The sequence below is a fragment of the Agrilus planipennis genome, unplaced genomic scaffold, assembly GCF_000699045.2.
Source record: "Agrilus planipennis isolate EAB-ADULT unplaced genomic scaffold, Apla_2.0 scaffold32, whole genome shotgun sequence".
In the NCBI taxonomy this organism is placed as follows: Eukaryota; Metazoa; Arthropoda; class Insecta; order Coleoptera; family Buprestidae; genus Agrilus; species Agrilus planipennis.
Genome location: NW_020439506.1, coordinates 42,334 through 62,005, shown reverse-complemented (window position 1 = coordinate 62,005; position 19,672 = coordinate 42,334). Strand labels below are relative to the sequence as shown.

The window sequence follows — 19,672 nt, the reverse complement described above, 5'->3', positions numbered from 1 at the left end:
CTATTCCCAAGAGAAATCACATCTCTCGAAATTAACAAATAATCTGGCGCTTCCCTATAGCATCCTTTCGTGTAAATTGTTCTTTGAACTTTCGACTACCTGCACAACTTGGCGAAGTTCTCAAAATCGGCAATTCAAACGCGCACATTTTTTCCATCACCGGAAAACTGCTTCGATCTCAGATCAACTTGTGCATATCTTCTTGTTTTCTACACCTTTAGGGGTTGTCATACTTTCTCGGTTGATTTCACAATCTTAATCTTTAAGATCGTCTTTATTTTCGTCGTCTGCAGCATCTTTCAACAAAAAAAACGCCTCCAGTCAAGTAACCAGTTCCTCTTTTCTTTCCGTCGTCTTGGATTTACGTCGTCGGAGGTGCGCCAACTCGTTAACTTTCATGGAATAAATATTATTTATCTCGTCTTCGACTTCAGTAGTCGTCTGCCCCATTATCTTTCCATATTTCATCTTCATTCGACATCGTCACCTATTTTGGTTCGCCACCTTTTTTTGGATAATCAGTAACCCGCTGTTATCGCTTGTTGATCCCGGACGAGCCCCCAAAATTTGTGGGATTTATAATAGACAAGGCGTTCGATTAAAATTTTAATGAACAAAGAAATACTAACAAACAAAATGCAATGCAAATGATTCGGGAAAATAAACTGTAGGTAGATATATTAGCTTCTTCCGTCTTTCGCGTTCATTTCTATTTTTCGGATTATCGGTTGCTACGAACAGGTTAGCTTCTGAAGCCTGTTAAAATGATTCCTTTTGGACATATCTACCAGAGGTATTGTACAATTCATTTAAAATGGTTAGGGATATGTCCTCCCTTTACTTGAATGCACTGATTCAATATTCCAAATTCAATCATATTTTATCCTGTTCAAACTATTTCTGTTTTGCTCACGCCTAGTGTGTATTCATTCTACTATATTTGCGCAGCATTCCTCAATATCACATCTCTAACCGTTTGAAACGAGTTGTCTGTTTATTTTGATTCATAATTCCTCTCTTTAATTTTGTTCTCCCTTCAGAGTCTATTATTTGGTTTATTTTTGGTATTTTTGCTGAGAATATTTGTGAATTCTGTTAGGTTTCTGAGGAGTAGAAATAAATTGTTGAAATTGAGTGTTCTTATTAGTTAATAGTTAGTGGTCTTAAAATAAACAACAATAGTATCTTTACATACATAGTAAACTTATCGATGTCATAAGTTGCGCAATCCTGTAATAAATTGGTTAAAGCTATCGTTGCTTGTCGGAAATGTGAAGCAACCTACTACCCTACACAGGTGTTGCTCGCAGAAAACCCCTCAACAACAACGCACCGAAGATACTAGTCAACCAATTGAAGAGGAAGGGAACAACAACTAATGATGGTGCTTCCTCTGTTGATGTTGTAGTTGTAGAGGTTGAGTAAATGAAACTGAAGATAACAGTGCGTTTTAGAAAATACTACAAATGGCGCAGTAAACGCCATCTGTAGCAAGATGCTACATTTTAGGATTACGTATGCACAGAAAACAGACCACTTCGAATTATTTTATGGAAGATAAGTTCAAGCACATTCTCAGTCAACGTGAAATGAGCACCACTCTTTTTCACAATAAGATTGATAGCCTGAGGTCTCAGATCACTAGTATTAAAGCAAATATTGGAGTATTGAAAAAAAGCATAAAATGATGGACTCAAGCAGATGGAATCAGAACTACAGGATGTCAGAATACACTGCGAGCCGATTGAAAAAATAGATTGGAGAACCTTCCCAAAGAACTAGAATGTTCCATATTGACAAAAATCAGAAAGAGATCTGTTAGAAATAGATATATCCTGGTATTTAACTTACCAGAAAGGGAAAGTGGGGCTGCTAAAAAACAATTTATGGAAAAAATGAGTGCATTAGCTGATTTCGACTGCAATAAAGTGAAAGTATCAAAAACAGGTAAGAAGACTGCTGACAAGATCCAGTTTACCATAGAAGAACAAGCTATCTGGTCTCTGAGGAACAAAAGAGAGCTTTCTGATGATGGTGTGACATGCAAAGGTGAACTAACCAATAAACAAAAAAAAAGTGCTCCACAAAACTTCTACAGCTTAAAGATAAGTTAGAGAAGGAGTCTGAGTTCATTTGGCAACTCAGAGGTGTCAAAAAAGGACAAGGCACAAGTGGAGGTTCAATCAGTATTTACTATCAGGATGCGAAGAGTATCCGAAATAGACTTAAATTACTTACCTCGGCAGTGGAGTCCTCTTCTACCCCTTTGGACCTCAGTGATTACCGAGTCTTGGCTTAATATGTTGCTTAAAGTTACCGCATGTTAAGATGTGATAGAAATCTGAATCAATCTGGAAAAACGTGGATTGTGGATCAGTAGCCACAGTGGGATTGAGTACATCTCTGTAAACGTTGTAATGCGTTGAAATTTATACTCTTTACTATGTACCCCCCCCCCATCATTGTTATCAATAGACTATCTCAACAGAATTGGGCAGCTATCCATCGATTTGGAAGAAGTAGTAGAAGCCACTACAGATAATCCGATGGTGATAGTGGGTGATTTCAACTTGCCAGTTTTTAACTGGATAACCAATGATGACGGAGTTCTTCGAGCTGATGATAACCACTCTAGCTTGCTATTGAGGGAGCTGCAAGGTGTCTGGCCCAGTTAATGTATGGATTGAACTGCCAATAGCTGGCAACAGCTCCCAAATATCAAGTATCAATGTAAATATACTACAGACAGTTTAGTAAATATTGATGCATGTCACACACCTTTCATAGTAACTATTCATCATGCTGAGGAGTTTGCTACAAAGACACAGACCAAAATATAGATTTTATGCGGAGGATTACGAATGTATACTACGCAAGCTCCAAAAAAATGGATTGGTCGTTCATCGAGGATGAAGAACCTTGCTGTTGAAAAATTCTACTCCGCTCTCTGATCTAATTAATGAACTAGCGCCAAAAAGGATTAAAAGTCAGCGCAACTACCCAGTCTGGGTAAATGTTGAACTACTGAAGAAGATTCGCCGCAAGAAAATCTTTCATAAGATGTTCAAGGAAACTGGTTTAGTGACGACCTATCTAGACTTTAAACTGCAGAGAGTTTTGTGTAATAGGTTGTATTCCTCTGCGATAAAAAACTATACGTCGAAAGTTGAAGACACTATCAAGGGATAGTAGATGCTTTTGGTCTGTGTTAAAAGTAAGTTCAAGCGAACATCCAATACTGTAGCGTGGAGAGAAAGGTTAGCTGATTCTGATGTTGCTAACTTATTTGCAGAGTTTTTCTCATCAAAGTTTAAGCAATCAAAGGTTATAGTTCCAATGTGCAATATTGGTAGCGAGGGTTCGCTCGAGGTCATAGAGTTCGATTTGAATGAATTACTTATAAGGTTACCCTTCATACGTGAAACCACTATACCTATAAGCCGTTCAAGAGGTCAATTCTTACAGGTGTAGTTCCAACTGTTTGGAAAACGCAAATAGTAGTGTGGTCGTTTATGACTAGCGAAAATTGTGGTTCTGATAAGAACCGGCTTTATAAGATCGTTGACGCTATTGTAGCATCCGATGAAGAGTGAGCCTTGTGTTAGATTGATTTATTGAAATATTTACATCTTATTTATACAAAATCTATTTACATGGTTCTTATGGTAAAAGGTGGTTCTGCCAGTGGCGGATTTGCAGTTCTAGCCACTCTAGGCCCCAGACCATGTGCCACCCCTTTCTCAGCACCCATCATTACAGATTAGATACATAATTCATGAATTTGTTATCAGCGATTTTTTTTTGTACGATTTGCCGCCCTTAATATCTGACCGCCCTAGGCCCGGGCCTACTGTGCCTTAGGGCAAATCCGCCAATGGGTTCAGCAAATTACATTTGTGTATGTAAATTTCTTTGACCTAGTTGGTCGCTCTGTGTCGCGATTTTACTATGCTAGCATAAATGAATCACTTATAGTTTTTTAATTGTTACACTTTTGAATTGTTCTATTACGTGTTCCTACAGTAGTATCGGTAGCAAAGGGTGGAAGCGGATCTGTCGTTCAGAATTTTAGACCGATAACTAAGATCTCGTTGTTTACTAGGATACTTGATGCAATTATCAACGACAGACTGTTGAAAACCTTTAGGGGGGGCTCAGTGGATAGTGTACACTGATATATCAAGCGCATTTGACAGTGTGAACAGAGGCGGATTATCCGTAAGCAAAAAAACTTTTGGGTGTTTCATTCCCACCAGCCAGTAATGCTGGTGGGCGGGCAGTCCCTCCGGACTATGCCGGAAGGTAGGGCGGAAGGCCCTCTTCAGCCTGCTTCCAGGAATCGTGGGAATGGGTGGGTGGTGGTTCGGGTGAGAAAGTTGAGACGGACGAAATGAAGACAGAAGAGAATGAAAGATTATCTGTGGAATATTACTGCCTCAGCATTTGCCTAAGTGATCCAAGGAAACCACAGAAAAACTTGGACCAAGGCAGACGGGCCCGGAATCGAACCGGCGTCCTCCCGAATGCTAAGCAATGGTCTAGACCTCTAGGCCATGCCGCTCGGTAATGTCAAGAGATTCACAAAGGAGTTTACTTAGGTAATCCGTATCCGTAAGGCAAACTAGGCATGTACTTAGAGCGCGAGGTTGCAAAGGGACGCGCGCGCAAAATTTTTGAAAAATGAAGGGTGCTCTGCATTCTTGATTATTCCTACAACGCTTGATCTATACAAACGTATGTACCTACATAAAACAAAGTCGTTTCCCGCTTTATGTCCCTATGTATGCTTAGATCTTAGGCACGCAACGTATTCTGATGCTGTTTTCACTATTATTCAGATAATTTCTTTCGGGTTGTTTGTAGGTATGGGGTGTCTCACGGCGCAGAGTTAGGATTTTCAAATTAAATTTAAAAAAATCACTCATTTTAGTAACAATATTTTTATTAAAAGGTAATTAGCAATAATCCGGATTTCATTATTTGAAAATTATATCTTCTAGGTGTTCCCCATTTCGTTGCACTCACTTATGGAACCTGTCCATTGTATTTTGTATAACTTGCCGGAACTAAGAAGGCTCAATTTCGCTTACATCATGGCGAATGTTTTCTTTTGACACGGCGATATTCTTGTCTTGAGTATTGATGTAAACCTTGCTCTTAAGATATCCCCACAAGAAAAATCCTATGGGGGTTAAATCAGGTGATTGCGGAGGTCATGTATCACCAAAGCAGGCATCAACTTTAGAGGAAATAGCTAACGAAGTTAGTCCACAGTGTGGGAAGTGTCTCAACCCTGCTGAAACCACGTCCTTTACACTGTAGCAGCATATTCTCGAAGCCGAGGTGTAAAATAATTGGATAACTGCTCTTGTTACACCTCTCGAATTTAAAAAAAGTACGGCCCGATTATTGTCACTTTTGGGCTATGCAGTGGTGTTTGATGTTTTTGCCTGGTATTGATAAATGACCAGAAGCGACAAGTCTGTTTACTTATTCATATATCCATTCAGTCCAAAACACACTATTCAAAGTGCAAACTCTCTCAATAACAGTCTGACATAAGCTTTTTCGTAAATTGTGATCATTTTTCGTTATTATCCACACTATTTGGATTTTAAAGGGATAAAATTTCAGATAACGCTTCAAAATCCTCGACGAACGCTAGCTGTAACTTCATTTATTGTTTCTTTAGTTCTTGAAGTTCTACTCCGGCAGATTATTATATCATTTATAGGCCACCAAAGAAGAATATCCCTTAAGGTGGACATGATTTAAAAATTTAATTTTTGAATGAATTTTACTCACTACAGATAACCTTAAATTGATGAGGAAAAAATTCATTTAACCATGTACCTCTTTATCACTACACAAATTTATTTTTATTTTTGTAAAACGCTATGAGCCTGTACATCTATCTAAAACAAACAAATAAATGATGACATTGTTCCTTGGCGAACATTTACCATAATGGTTTTCTGTTCTTTTAATTTTTACTAGTTTGCTCGATTGTAATAATTTGTTACGATTTACTAGGTCAAAGGCTTTTTGGAGGTAAAGAAATACTATATTTTTTCTTCCTTTATCTAGTTGTTCCTGAATTTCGTGTATCAGTTCTGTTGCTACTATCATTGTCTTGGCAATAGATCTAAATCCTTGCTGTTTTTTTAGCATATATATTCATGTTCTAGGAATCAGTTGGTTTTGGATATTTTTATCTACTATTTTTTACTACTGTGGAGGTATTTGTGATTCGCCTATGGTTTGTTAGTTCTTTTTTCCTCCTTTGTGTAGTAGAGTAGTTCTCTCAACTTTTGCATTGTCCAGGAATGTTTTTTGTGCTATTGATATAAGCTTATCAATTTTGTAAATTCTGATTTAATTACTTTTAACATCCTAGGTGAGATATCATCAATGTCGCTAAAGTTTGCTAATGGGTAGTTGTTGGTTGGTTCTTCCAATTTCCTCTAAGATTACTCGTGCTAGGTAGAAACATCTGCTGCACTTATTTCGTTGAAGTGGACCTCTTTTGTGTTTTGGCGAGGTTTTGACCAATAGTTATAGAATTTTGATTGAATAGGTTAGGTATTACTGATTTTTTTTCTACAAGTTTTCCTTCGTATTCAATTTTTTTTATTGATATAGTTTTTCTTGTTATCATTATTTGTGAATAATTTGTTTATCGGTATCCATTTCTTGACTGGGTTGTTTTGAACTTCGTTAAAGTAGTTATGCAGATAACAGTTTCAAATATCCAAAACATATATAATTATTTGGGTAAAGGTCTAGATGATGGCTACCTCCCCCGATCCCTACCCCCTTTGGGGGTGGGGGGTCATCATCTAACCCCCATAACTTTTTATGGGGGTGAGACCGCTACGAACTTTTTATGGTACAGTGGTGGAGGAGACCTCCTCTTTCGATCCCACCCACCCCCACCCCAAAAGGTCTAGATCTTTACCATTACTTGTTATAGAAAGTACAGTCACAATGGACAATACAGAAGCTAGTACTTCTGCAGTTTCTGAAACGTTAGCACCCCCTGTAGAAGCAGAAAGCAGTACTAAATTAGGTAAAGAACAATTCCTTTTTTCATACAAATATACCTGTCTTTAGTATTTATTATTTTAATCAATTGATGTTTTGCTATTTACTCGTATATTGTGCTAATTGTACTTATTACTGCATTTATACTTTGTTATTAAATTTGTTAATATTTTTCTTTTTCAATTTCCAATTAAAACAATTAAAATTTGGTGTAATTTTGAAATGCGCGCCTTAAGTTATGCTTCATAGTTTTATGTATAGATGACAGTGAATATTCGAAGTTTTCCTTGTCTTTATCATTTATATATATATTTTAAGTATCGTCTACTAATGTAGGGTAAACTTAGATGCCGCTGCGTATCGTCAAAATTTCGCTAGTTTTACGTCTATTTCTAGTCTAGGGTACTCTTGTTCCTTGTTAGTTCCCGATTAATACCTAACAACCTAACTGATTAGATAGCGCCACTTTCAACAACCAATACTTCTATGGTTGTATACAGTACTTATCATAGATAATAGATATACAAAGGGTAAGGATTGGTACTTATGAAATAGAAAATGTTTACTTAATCTAATTTTATAATCTAGCTTATCCTATGAATATCAATTTGAACAGAAACGCTATTATTTTGCCAAACAAACTTGAGTTGCTACTGACGACTGTTTTAGGTATTTTCTTTATTGCTTTTTTCCATGTTTGCACTTCTCTTTCAGTAAACACATTGCTTTGAGGATGATATGGTGGAGAATGAAGAATTGTAATATATGAAGTACAAAACTTATATGATTGCGAGTCAAAGAGTGGACCATTATTACTCATATTTTCAAGTATGCCAAAATAAGAAATTAAGTTTCGTACTTCGGTGGTTGCATTGATGGCTATACATGACAGCATTGGACGTACTGAAAACCACATAGAGAATGAGTCACACATAATGAAGAAGTTCTGCCTATTTAATTGGTAAAAATCTATGTGAATTCTCTAAAATGGTACTGACGTGGCGACGTGTTTGTATGATGTTGGAAATTAATTTTGGAACAAGCCTTGCATTGCTTACAGAATGTTTCAATGTTAAAATTCATTTGAAGCCATCATACAGTTGAGCGTGCTAATAGTTTTGTATGTACTATACCTGGATGTCTTTCATATAACAATCTCATTATTTCTGCTTGTAGAGACAAGGGAACCACAACTCTGTTATTACACATTAGACATTTGCCTTCTATAAATAACTGGTCTTTCACTTTATAAAAATTATATTTCTGGGTCCTCGGTGGGTTTTGGTTTCTGGTTTTTTCTAACATTTGCTAGGATGGGATCTTCATCTGTATTTTTGCTTGATGTCACATATACTGAGTGGTAGTGAATTCATTTCTACAGAGAAATTTGTAGGCAATCGCGATAGAGCATTTGGTGGAGATAATAAGGCACTTATGTAATGTAATCATGGGCTTCCAGGACTGCCATCCAATATTGTAGATGGTGGTTTGACAAAACTGTTATTGTTTTATCCGAATATAAAATGTTTTATGGGAGCATGATCTGTGATGATAATTAATTTATGTCCCCATAAAAATTTCCTAAATTTTGTAATCGCGAATATCATCGTAAGACCTTCTCTACTTAAATGCAAGTAGTTTTGTTGGGTTTTTCTAAGAGAATATGATTGGTTTCTCCACTATTTTATCTTTGAGCTTGACTTCGTGAGCAAGGACTGCTCCTAAACCTACTGGACTAGCGTCACAGCTAATTATTATTGGTAATTTTGGGTCATAATGTTCCTTTGGTTTTGTGGTAATTTAGCGTTTTCAATTGCCTCGATTTTTGAAACGGATGGCTGACGGCCTTTTTCGGATATAGTAAACCCTAAGTAATCTACTTTTTTGACGAACCATGTACATTTACTTTCGCGAATTTGGACTCCAAACTTATTGTCGAGTACTTTTACAACTGTTTTGTAACAGTCTTGCTTATCGCTTCCCTTGATGAGAGTATGTCGTCGATATAGCAAGAAACCTGTGCGATGCCGTTCAATATGTAGTCCATGATTTTTTGGAAGATTGCAGACGCACTTGCTAGACCATATATAACTCGCCTGAACCTGTATAATCCTCTATGTATGTTGATTGTGACTAGTTCTAGTAACTTTTCATCAAGTTCCAATTGGGTATAAGCATCTGACAAGTTGAAGACTGTGAAGATTTTTCCATTGTTTACGTTTGCAAAGATAATATCTTCGGGTTTAGGGAATGAGTAAAAGTCGACCCTAATTTGTCTGTTGAGTGTTCTTTTTAAAAACGGTACATCTCATGCCCTCATTATTCTTCTTTTTAACTAAGTGGTAAGGTGATGCATGTTTAGAGTGGAACTGTAGATTTTATTTTGATCTTCCAAGTTGTTTAATATTGTATCAATTATATTCAGTTGATTTATTGATGTGGTTAACTGTAAAATGTGATCTCTACGATGCAAATAAAATATCTTATCAGTCTCTACTTAGAAATGGATGGAAGGAACTGTCTGCGTGACAAACAATTATTTCTGCATTGAATTGGTTTTGATTGATTGATCGTTGATTCCAATTTCCGCTTGTCCAATCACTTTAATTTGTCCTACTATTGATTTTAAGGATACTAAACTATTAGATATAGGGTATTCCGGGAATAGTGTATTGAAGTCTGTATCTGTTATAAGGCTTTTACCTGCTTTTCAATATCTGTTTGCATTAAAACACATTTATTGTTCAAATTAATGTCAGCTACTGCTGGTTCATTTGTTTCCGTGTGGTTGGCATTGGGTGCCTTTATGTGGACTTGACTTTTTATTTCGTCCTCAATGATGTTGACATGGAATATCTCCGGTAATAAAAGAGAATCAACCAATTCGTCCTCAAATGATTGAGAGGATGATGATATGTTGGCTTGATTTCTGAGACGTTGATGCTACATCATAAACTGTACTGACTTTATTTTTATTTCTGCATACCTTTGAAGTGTACCCCACTTTATTACACAGCACTGTCAATTTTTTGCTGGGCAGAAATTTGTGTGATGCAGACAGCCACATTGATAACAACCATTAGGTTGTTGCTTATTTATATTGACATTTTGTTTAGGTTGTTGAGCAATTGAATTACTGGTAGTTTTGTGTTGACTGTTCAGTGCTTGATTTGTTTGTCGTCTACTGCTATATTGACTGTGGTTGGATTGTCGATTAAGACTTTGGTGCTACATGAAGGGACAGTTTCCTGAAGGGATTTGACCTCTTCTATTTTGTAAAGCTGTTCCTCTGGATGTTGTTGACTGGAAGAGCCCTGGCTAATTGACGAGGTTGTATTTGGTGGCCTCATTGTGCAAAATAATCTGTTTTGCCATTTCCAAGTTAAAATTTGGAGTGCTGAGAAGTTTTCTCCTTGTATCATTACATTTGATGCCAACAAGTTTGTCCCTTAATGTATCATTAAGGTGAGCCCCATACTCACATGAAAATACATGTTCCATCAATGCATCTATGAACTCTGTGGCAGACTCATTGTCTCTTTGGACCCTCTGATTCACATTATACCCCCACGTTGTTAATAAACTTGTAAGTTCATACCTGTCTTGTAGTTTTTATTAGATGCGACAATAACTTTTCACGTGATTTCAGTGGTAGACAGCTTTTGTGCAAGGTTTTATACGTTTTGTAACGTATATAGAACAAAAACAGCGCCTAGTTATATGACAGTACTACTACTACATGTAGTATTTTATCTTCGATTCCATTGATGAGATAAAACTCATTAAACAGTTCCAACTAACTGAAAAAAACATATCATAACGCTGAAAGTTCTTAAAGAACGAAACACCACGTTGCTGATAACAGGGTCTACATTGCTCCCATTTCCGGTGTCCACCATTTTGTATGACTAACTGTTGGACTTTTGTTCCGATGCGACACGTTTTTTTTTTGTTCTATCTACGAATACTTCTTTACTTAAATTTGAGTATTAAAAACGATAAAAATATATATACATGCATGATGCTAGTGTTTTTATAGTTTAAAATACACCGACACTCGATTTTCTTTTGTAAAAAAGCGATATAGTCTACTACTAGTTGATCCGCCATTTTATCTGCTGTATACTCTCGCGCTTGTTAATTGTTAAATTACAATAAAGTTTGTAGTGTTCGTGTAAGACCATTTATTATTATTTCCTACAAATGTGGAAATATATCCCTTACACGCGCTCAAATGGAACATATACCCTATGCATATATGTCGATGATGCATATACCATACATAAGTTTTGCAGATGTTTTGAGGTTATGACGGTTCCTCCTTTGCGATAATTTTGATTGCTATTTTAGCTGGATTTATAAATACTACAAAACCACATTCCTGTGTTTTTTAAGTCTTGCATCTTCCTATATTGGAGCTTATTCCTGCGCATTGTATATGAAGCCAGTTTTCCCATTGTAGTACTTTATCAATATTCCTGACATATACTCTTCATTCCTCTGAATCAATAATCAGTCGTGTCCTATTCACATGCTATTCACCTTCCGCCATCTTTTGTTTTCGACTATCAGTTATTTTTAATTCGAATGATCCTATCTCTAGTTTAGAATGGAATATTATTTGTTTCATTAGTACTTTAACGTTTAAGACATTAACGTTAGTAAATACAAAGACATATTCCCATTTAAAGTGTGCAATATCGAAAATGTGTTCACATCAGATCACGTTTATCGTTCACTTAGTCACATTATAAAAGTAAATGTCAAAATTAATTTCTTTTCCACAAATTTTGTATCACACGTGCTTTTACTTATTACGTAAAAATTAAAAATGCCTCCAGTAACACCATCAAATGACCCTCGAAGTAAGTTAACCCTGAAACCTTTAAATTCTCAGAATATCCTGTTTTATTATGCCCCTCTTCAGGGAGCACTAAGTTATACAGCTTTATCGGTGAACGTGATGAATCCTTCTTTGGTACTAAGGTATTTATACTGCTAATTTGAAATGTTATTTCTTTTTACTTCATTTATTAATATGTAGGCTATTCCCTAAAAGAGACATTACAAACATCTTATTGTTTAACTCGTTAGTTGGATCTGGATTGTATTTATACAATAGACCTCATTTGCAAGTAGCTACAAAACAAAAACGAATTTTATATAGGTAAGTAACAGTTGAATCCAAACTTCAACAATATACGTAAATGGATATTTATATTTTGTATTTTATTTTTTTTTTTTTTGTTATATAGTGCATTTGGTGCTGTAATGTTTTCTTTGGGATCTGTCTTAACATGGGCAATTGTTAGAAGTGTAATCCCTGAAAATCTAATCTTATGCACTGCAGCAGGAATTGGATCTAGTTTGGCCCTTTTAAAATTAGGACACTACTACATTGGCCATATTGATTCATTAGTTAAAGTTTAAGGTTAATTCTATTTTTGTGTGTAATTTAGTCATTGTACTTCTAATTTTTTAAGTTTTAACATATTTATGTACATACTAACTGTTGAATAAAAGTACTGTTTTCATTACATGTACATATAAGCAATTTATTTTTAGATTTTTTTTTTATGGTTGTGACTAAATATTGGCAAGAACTATTTTTAAAAATTGCTGAATAAATTCATAGAAGACAAGGTGGATCTCTCAAACGTGCATACAATGAAAATAACATTGTATAGAAATAAAAAACAGATAGTTATTTCATTTATTTTCATAGAAAACAAACATGGTTTATACTTGTGGTTTATATAAGTTTTCAACTTACAAGTTTGCTGTCTGAAAAAAAGTTGGTATTCAATCCAAGAAAATTATTTCTTATTTTATATTGTAAAAGGGCAGGGGCTGAACAAACCAATTACTTAGATGTTATAGTTATCTCATAAATGACCGATTCTTGTAATGTCACAATCAATAAAACGTCACAATTATGTATTAAAACAACTTCATATTGTGTGTGCTTTCTTTTTTTGAATATTGTAATTGCATTTTATTTCAAATACAAATGACGGACAGTCGTCTTCGCCCTAGGAATCGTTTTACAATGGATGACAACACCTTATTATTATATGATTTTATAGACGCTTTTTACGTTACAGCGTCATTGCAGGGAAAAATTGCCTATTTGTTAATGTCTGTCCATGTTGTTAATCCCGGAATATTTATAAGGTTTACCATTGTTTTTCTAATAACTATCTTTTCTGTTTCATAAGTCTTTCTTTAAAACGTTTGCATCAACAAAAATTGAATAACCAAAAAATATTACTTTATTATTTTCCATTTATTCTCTTTTTTAATTTTACAAAAAATATGGAAATAAGTTGATATCTAATGAGAAGATATAAGGAGTAGTATTGAAAATCAGTTTTTTTTTAAGTTGGAATTTAAGAAAAGTTAATATTTTCAGTGTTTTACAATATAATCCACACACACTGTTATTTAGAAATATGGTTTATGGAATGGCCGTTCATATATTTTCTAGACCTTCCATGTTTTCTTTAATATTCACAACACGTCTGTCTTTTAGGTAAGATTCAATTATACGCATATTTTAGAGAATACTGGATACATCGCTAGTAAACTATAATATTTTTTTTAACAGAAGCATTTTTTTAATTAGATTTTTTTTAAATTATCGTTCAAAATGTTAAAAAATATTAAATTTTAGTATTCTTGGGTCGATGATGTTCAGCTATTCTAGCTTACAAGTTTTCGAATGGTTAATTGGTAAAATGGGCGATAATCATATAAACTTGTTAACGCTATTAGGATTTTTGGCGGGAAGATTAATGATGGGTTCCCTGGTTGCTTATCTCTATCACGTAGATAGTCGTAATGTTTTTGCTTACCGATACGTTCGACGAGATAATGTACTTGAATCGATGTACACGACCTTTTAAATAAACAAATTTGAATAGGTATATGTCTCTGTTGCTTGGTATACATAAAATATATATGTTACCGGAAATATATGAAATCTAGGAATTGTATACAATTCCTAGGAAATGCATACATTTCCGAGGCTATTTAGGAAATTCCGATGTGGTATTAGGAAATGTATAGAACTAATGCTTTCTGTGAATAAAATGAGTAAAACACGTCAGTAAACTGAGAATCAGAGTTATCTGTATTTACGCAGTTTTCATGCATTGGTTACGTTATTGTTTGTTAGGTTAGGTTTGGAGATGCATATGCATTTGTGACGCTATTGTATGGTTATTAGATAGATTTATGAAAGACTGAAGTTTCTTTAATGCCCCCGTTGGAATAATGTCTTCGGAAAGCTTCATTATGACCTTTGCGCCCAATATATACATGAAAATGATCAGCATACTCGAAATTCAAAGTTATCGTGTTTGCTGAAATAAAGATAATCTTGTCACACTATTTTAACATGTAACGTATCAGCTCCCAGCAGGGGCATTAAGGAAACTCCAGTCTGTCATAAATCTCCCTAACCAAACAATGACGTCACCAATACATAATACGTACATCTCCAAACAACCTGCCTATTTAGTATTACCTGTAATAAATTTCCGATTGGTATTCAGGAAATGTATAGATTCCCTAGGAAATGTGTCTAATATAATTTATTTCACACATTTCCGGACGATTTTAGGAATTATATATTATACATTTTCTAGGAATTGTATACAATGACGGTTTTCATACATTTCCGGTAACATCTACACATCTAACTGTATTTTTTCAAGTTTCAATTGGGAAGGCCTTTCTTCTATTACTCATTTTTTTCTGTTAATCATGATTTTATAGTATTTAGGTACATAATATATGTAGGTGTCTGTTACCCGTCAGTATTATTATTTCGGCATATATTTCAATCCTAAATCAAATGATTTGTATTGCTCATCAAAACCGCACAGCAAAATCGGCACTTCGTTGTTGTAACTAGCAACAGCGATTTGAGTTTTTCTCGGATTAAACTGCACATTGTGTACTTCAACGTCTTTGTAAAGCCCAACACTATAATATGGCATATATTTTGCTACCGAATGCCCATTGTTTACATTCCAAACATGAATGAAACCATTTTCACTTGAGCAAAACACATACCTGCTACAATTACAAAAAGTGCAAAACGTTTGAACGGTGTTGTTTAAAGCTTGAGTAAACCTTTGTAAAATACAAAGACTTTTTAAATCTACAAGACGAAGGACGCTGTCTCTAGCATGAATTAGTAATTTGGTTTCTTTATCATTAAGTAAAATCTGATTTATTATTGTACCTCTTATTTCGGCTAATATTATTTCTCTATTCACGTTCCAATGATGTTCGTTACGTAAAGTCCATTCGACAACTTTTCCATTTGAGTCGCACGAATAAATGGATTCACTGTCAGCTGTAACACAAACAGAAGTGATAAATCCCTCGTGGTTCTCTATTTCTTGACAAAGTTTAAATTCATCATGCCCGCACTTTTTCCATATTCTTAAGATCTTATCGTAACCACCGGTTATGATGAATTTATCGGTTATCATTGCACAACAGTAGACGAAAGACATATGTGGAAGTATCTGAAAGAAAAGTATAGATAAGTACAATAATAAAAAAAAATGACTTTATGAACATCGAAACTGTTTAAAACGAAGATGAGATTTTTATTATAATATGTATCCCAAACCTGAATGATTTTTCTTATTTCGAAGTTCCAAACGCAAACGGTACAATCTGAAGAAGCAGATATAATAAATTCGTCGTTTTTTGACCAGTAAATATCATAAATGAGTCCTTCGTGACCGGAAAATTTAAACACTTGTTCAAAAGATTCTGTAGAAAATACAGCAATAAAATACGTAGTTTCTTGTGACATACCACAAGCTAAATAATGACCACTGTTACTGAATTTTATCGCCAGGCATCCTAACTGGTATGAGTAAAATTTTGTTAGCAATTTATTAGGAAAATTACAGTATCTTTTTGCTCCTTTATAGCCATTTATTAATAGTCGCTGATTATTATTCGTTATTATGTTACTATCCATAGGTAACATGTTTTTCGATTTAAATTTTTCAATCACCATTCTTGGTAATTTCATTTCCTTGATTGTAACGTACAATGTAGAAGGATATTTCTTACTTACTTTGGAACTCCACCATTCAAAAATGTGACATTTAGGTAAAGAAGTGGAAAAAATATTTCCGGGAAAATATAGTTGTAATCTCACCATTTTCCCAACATTTAAAGTTCCAAGTTTCCCTTTTGGTTTGAGAAATGCCCAGGCAATATTATACCAATCTTGTGAAAAGCCTTTGTAATTCTTGGGTAAAGAAATAAAACTAAGTAATTCAAAAAATATTATCACATTGTTATCATCCGAAAGGAAATATTGAAAATCTTCGTTTACTGTTATAGATTCTTCCCAAGTTGGAAAACGAAGTTGACTTATCTTCAAATCAATAGGTAACGATCTGGTCATTATTGGTTCAATATAAATAATATTATTTTTAGAAGAAACAACAGGTTTATTTATATCGGACATTCGTAAATATTCTCCTGTATTTTCATTAACAATATGAACTTTGACAGCAGGTCGAATGGCAAACGACTCAAGTTTTAATTTATCAACCTTATGAATAACGATTTCGATAATCGAAGCGGTTTTTGACAATTTGTCAGTGGATTGAAAGTTTTCCTTATGCGTTTCACTAACTTTCTCTTCCAAAGAAACATTTTCATTGTTATCGCACTTTTTTTTTTCGTTTCCACCATCACTTTTTTCTGATAAGCTTGTACTGCAATAACTATTCCTAGACGATTCAAGAGAAACGTTCGTGTTAGTAAAGTTTTTTTTGTCTGCTTCATAAAGATACAAATTTTTTGAAACTGTTACCCCGTGATTTCTTGGGAGTGACGACTTTTGATGCTTTGATTTTTTGAATTCATCATTATCAGTTAACATATGGTTTTCTACTGGTTTAATCTCCATATCGTATACTTTACTATACGAGTTGCCAATAGTAGTGCATAATTCGATACTTTTGTCGTCAAATGGTTTTTTATTAGTTGGAGATGAATCAGAATGTTTATGGAGCGATGAAGATTTTGATTTGCTTTTTGAGGAGGATCGAATTATTACCTCACTAGATATACTTCCGGATCTTCCATTGGTTACTTGTTCCTCATGATTATTCGATATAATATACGTTTGAACGCTACTTAAACTACTACCTTGTCTTTCACTAGTTGTAAAATATTCCAACGGTGCATTTGCAGTTGCTTGAAATTTTGGCGAATCCGTTGAACAAGGTTTTATCCATTTCTTACGAGGCTTTGGCGTGGGTATGATGGGAGAAGTTGTCTTATTCTCTGCAAAGAAGGTAATATTGTCATCATTTTCTCTGAGAAATTTGTTTAAAATGAAATTTTCTTCGCCCTCTTTCCTAAAGTGGATATCAGCTTCCACTTGAGTTGTACCATATTCTTTCTCAACATCATTATTGAAACTGCTTAAGGATTCATTTTCACTAACCGTAAGGAATGTTCGAGTCGATTTAGGGCTTAGATTTGATCTAGAATTCAAAGCAGTTTTCAGAAGCGTTTCAAATTTGCATTTAGTTTCGTTTCGTAGACTTCTCGGAATATCAGTCATTCTTAAAAATTACTTTAAACGACGTGTGTACAAATGACGTACAAGCATTTGTATTGTTGAAATACGTTCGTTGTCAATTTGTTTTGAATTTGTTCAATTTGTATTGAAAGCAAGTGTAGTTGCTACTGACAACGATACTGAATCGGCAAAGGAGCTGGGGGGTATAAATAAGCGTAAGGCAAGCTGTAGAAATACATGTAGGGGGATGGTCAATTTCAAGAAGAAATTAAACTTGAAAAATTAATGTTTCGAAGTTTTGCAAAAGAAAAAATTAAGGACGAAAAATGTGCAATTAAGATCAGTGTAGATTGTAGTTTAGGTGACTCTCACTTAATCTCTTTTGCAAGATACCTAGCGAGAGAGCTGTGCACGCAAATTGGCAAACGAGGTAGTTAATATTATTTTGAATAATATGTATACAAATGTCTGTTGTTAAAACTATTATATTTCTATTATTTGGGATAAAAGGTTGTCATAAATTACGTAACGTAAAATTCATTAACTTCGGTTTTGCAGGTAAGTAAGAATGTAAGTTGGAAATTGAAATCGCGATTCACGTTAGGTTCGATTAAAACCTACCATCTGTTCTAACATAATGTTCATAATGTTATTAACTTATTTATAACAATAACAGAAGAACACCGAACAGTACTAATGCCTTGCTGTCTGCAAATCAATACTGAATTATATGATCTTTTTTTCAAATTAGGCGTATTGAAATGATTTTTTGTATTTTTGCATTTTTCCAAATTAATTATTAAAGTTCCTAGGTCTGAATACATATTAGGTACCTTGGGATAAATACATATGTGGTAAATCCCTTTAATTCTGGATCTTTCTAGCACAAGGCCAGTCCCTATCAGTAGTTGCTGCGAGGTCGGAACTTTCCTCGAGAATCCGCCACTATCCAGCCTTATAACCCCGTTGTACAGACGGCTGGGTGTCTTTTGAAGATTCTATCAAATCTACTAACAACCCTGTTTTCTTTTTTAAATGGACGTGTAACGTACAGAGTCGTCTGTACATTTTTTATTGAACGGTTTTCTCGCAAGGCGTATACCTACTACTCTCTGTCTATCCCATTAGTCTAGTCTAGTAACTAAATGAATAAGCCCATAGCTGTACATGCATTACCTATAGCATGAAAAACATTTTCCGATTCTTTAAACTTAGGGCAGCTCCGACAGAACACAGACCAACTGCCTGCGACGCGCTGATGAGATCCAAAAAGATCGAAATCGCGATCCGCGTCTGGCAGTTTCGACAGAATACAGACCACTTCGAATTATTTTATTCGATTAAGCTAACGTGCCTATCAGGTTGAAGTTGGTTACGCCGGGATTCGTTTTCAGCAAGTCTCTTTGGATCTCATCAGCGCGTCGCAGACAGCTCCGGGAGCTCCGGAACAGCAGGTAAAAGTTGGTCTGTGTTCTGTCGGAGCTGTCTCCGACGCGCTGATGAGATCCAGAGAGATCGAAATCGCGATCCGCGTCTGGCAGTTTCGACAGAATACAGACCACCTCGAATTATTTAATAACCATTATTATTGCGAATCCTAAGAGTTCTGCAAAACTCCTTATAACGAAACTAGACTGTGAGCTTTCATTCAAGAGGACTTTTGCGACTCGCGTTTTCTTGTTTTTGACGTGTATTTGCACGAGTGCCGTTGATAAAGCAATCTCAGTGTTTTGAGTTAAATGTCGCGATGACAATGATACTACCACTCTAGTAGGGGCATTAGTTTTCTTCATTCTTAACGAACATTTCATTCTGTGACCCATAAAACAATAATGTAGACATTTCTTGCAACAACTCCATTAACAATTTTCATTATAGTGCCCGCAACTCAAACAATTTAAACAGGTTTGTAAGTGTTTAATGTCTTAAATTCTTTGTTGTACATTTAACTTTAGTAAATCGCTACAATTTGTGATAAAGTGATATTTTTGGCAAAATAGACAATTAGCGTTACTGTTAATACCAACATAATAGCAACCAATGATCGTGCCTAGT

The 19,672-nt window shown here is 34.9% G+C and overlaps 3 protein-coding genes across 4 annotated transcripts; 2 read left to right on the top strand and 1 right to left on the bottom strand.

The window, feature by feature from the left end:
* Nucleotides 1–11,636: 11,636 nt before the first annotated feature.
* Nucleotides 11,637–12,587, top strand: LOC108735753. The gene is made up of 3 exons (XM_018467890.2): nucleotides 11,637–12,030; nucleotides 12,089–12,211; nucleotides 12,300–12,587. The coding sequence occupies exons 1-3, from the start codon at nucleotides 11,876–11,878 to the stop codon at nucleotides 12,472–12,474; spliced, it is 453 nt and encodes a 150-aa protein (XP_018323392.1). The 5' UTR covers nucleotides 11,637–11,875; the 3' UTR covers nucleotides 12,475–12,587.
* Nucleotides 12,588–12,821: 234 nt separating this feature from the next.
* On the top strand, nucleotides 12,822–13,968 carry LOC108735754. The gene is made up of 3 exons (XM_018467891.1): nucleotides 12,822–13,218; nucleotides 13,427–13,576; nucleotides 13,718–13,968. The coding sequence occupies exons 1-3, from the start codon at nucleotides 13,055–13,057 to the stop codon at nucleotides 13,947–13,949; spliced, it is 546 nt and encodes a 181-aa protein (XP_018323393.1). The 5' UTR covers nucleotides 12,822–13,054; the 3' UTR covers nucleotides 13,950–13,968.
* A 745-nt stretch (nucleotides 13,969–14,713) lies between these two features.
* Nucleotides 14,714–18,032, bottom strand: LOC108735759 (jouberin-like). 2 transcript variants are annotated; one of them, XM_018467898.2, is made up of 2 exons: nucleotides 15,692–18,032; nucleotides 14,714–15,584 (listed from the first exon to the last, which is right to left on the bottom strand). In XM_018467898.2, exons 1-2 carry the CDS (start codon nucleotides 17,657–17,659, stop codon nucleotides 14,871–14,873), a joined length of 2,682 nt encoding a protein of 893 aa, XP_018323400.1. In that variant the 5' UTR covers nucleotides 17,660–18,032; the 3' UTR covers nucleotides 14,714–14,870. The 2 variants fall into 2 exon arrangements, with proteins under 2 accessions (XP_018323400.1, XP_018323401.2); XM_018467899.2 differs by having other exon boundaries at nucleotides 17,239–17,362.
* Nucleotides 18,033–19,672: the final 1,640 nt, after the last annotated feature.

Coding starts and splice junctions, on each gene's coding strand:
- LOC108735753 (XM_018467890.2), top strand. CDS start 11,876: ATGCCTCCAGTAACACCATCAAATGACCCTCGAAGTAAGTTAACCCTG. Junction 12,031..12,088: donor AATCCTTCTTTGGTACTAAG/GTATTTATACTG, acceptor ATTAATATGTAG/GCTATTCCCTAAAAGAGACA. Junction 12,212..12,299: donor CAAAAACGAATTTTATATAG/GTAAGTAACAGT, acceptor TTTGTTATATAG/TGCATTTGGTGCTGTAATGT.
- LOC108735754 (XM_018467891.1), top strand. CDS start 13,055: ATGACGGACAGTCGTCTTCGCCCTAGGAATCGTTTTACAATGGATGAC. Junction 13,219..13,426: donor AATCCCGGAATATTTATAAG/GTTTACCATTGT, acceptor TTTTTTTTTAAG/TTGGAATTTAAGAAAAGTTA. Junction 13,577..13,717: donor ACAACACGTCTGTCTTTTAG/GTAAGATTCAAT, acceptor ATTAAATTTTAG/TATTCTTGGGTCGATGATGT.
- LOC108735759 (XM_018467898.2), bottom strand. CDS start 17,659: ATGACTGATATTCCGAGAAGTCTACGAAACGAAACTAAATGCAAATTT. Junction 15,585..15,691: donor AAATAAGAAAAATCATTCAG/GTTTGGGATACA, acceptor CTTTTCTTTCAG/ATACTTCCACATATGTCTTT.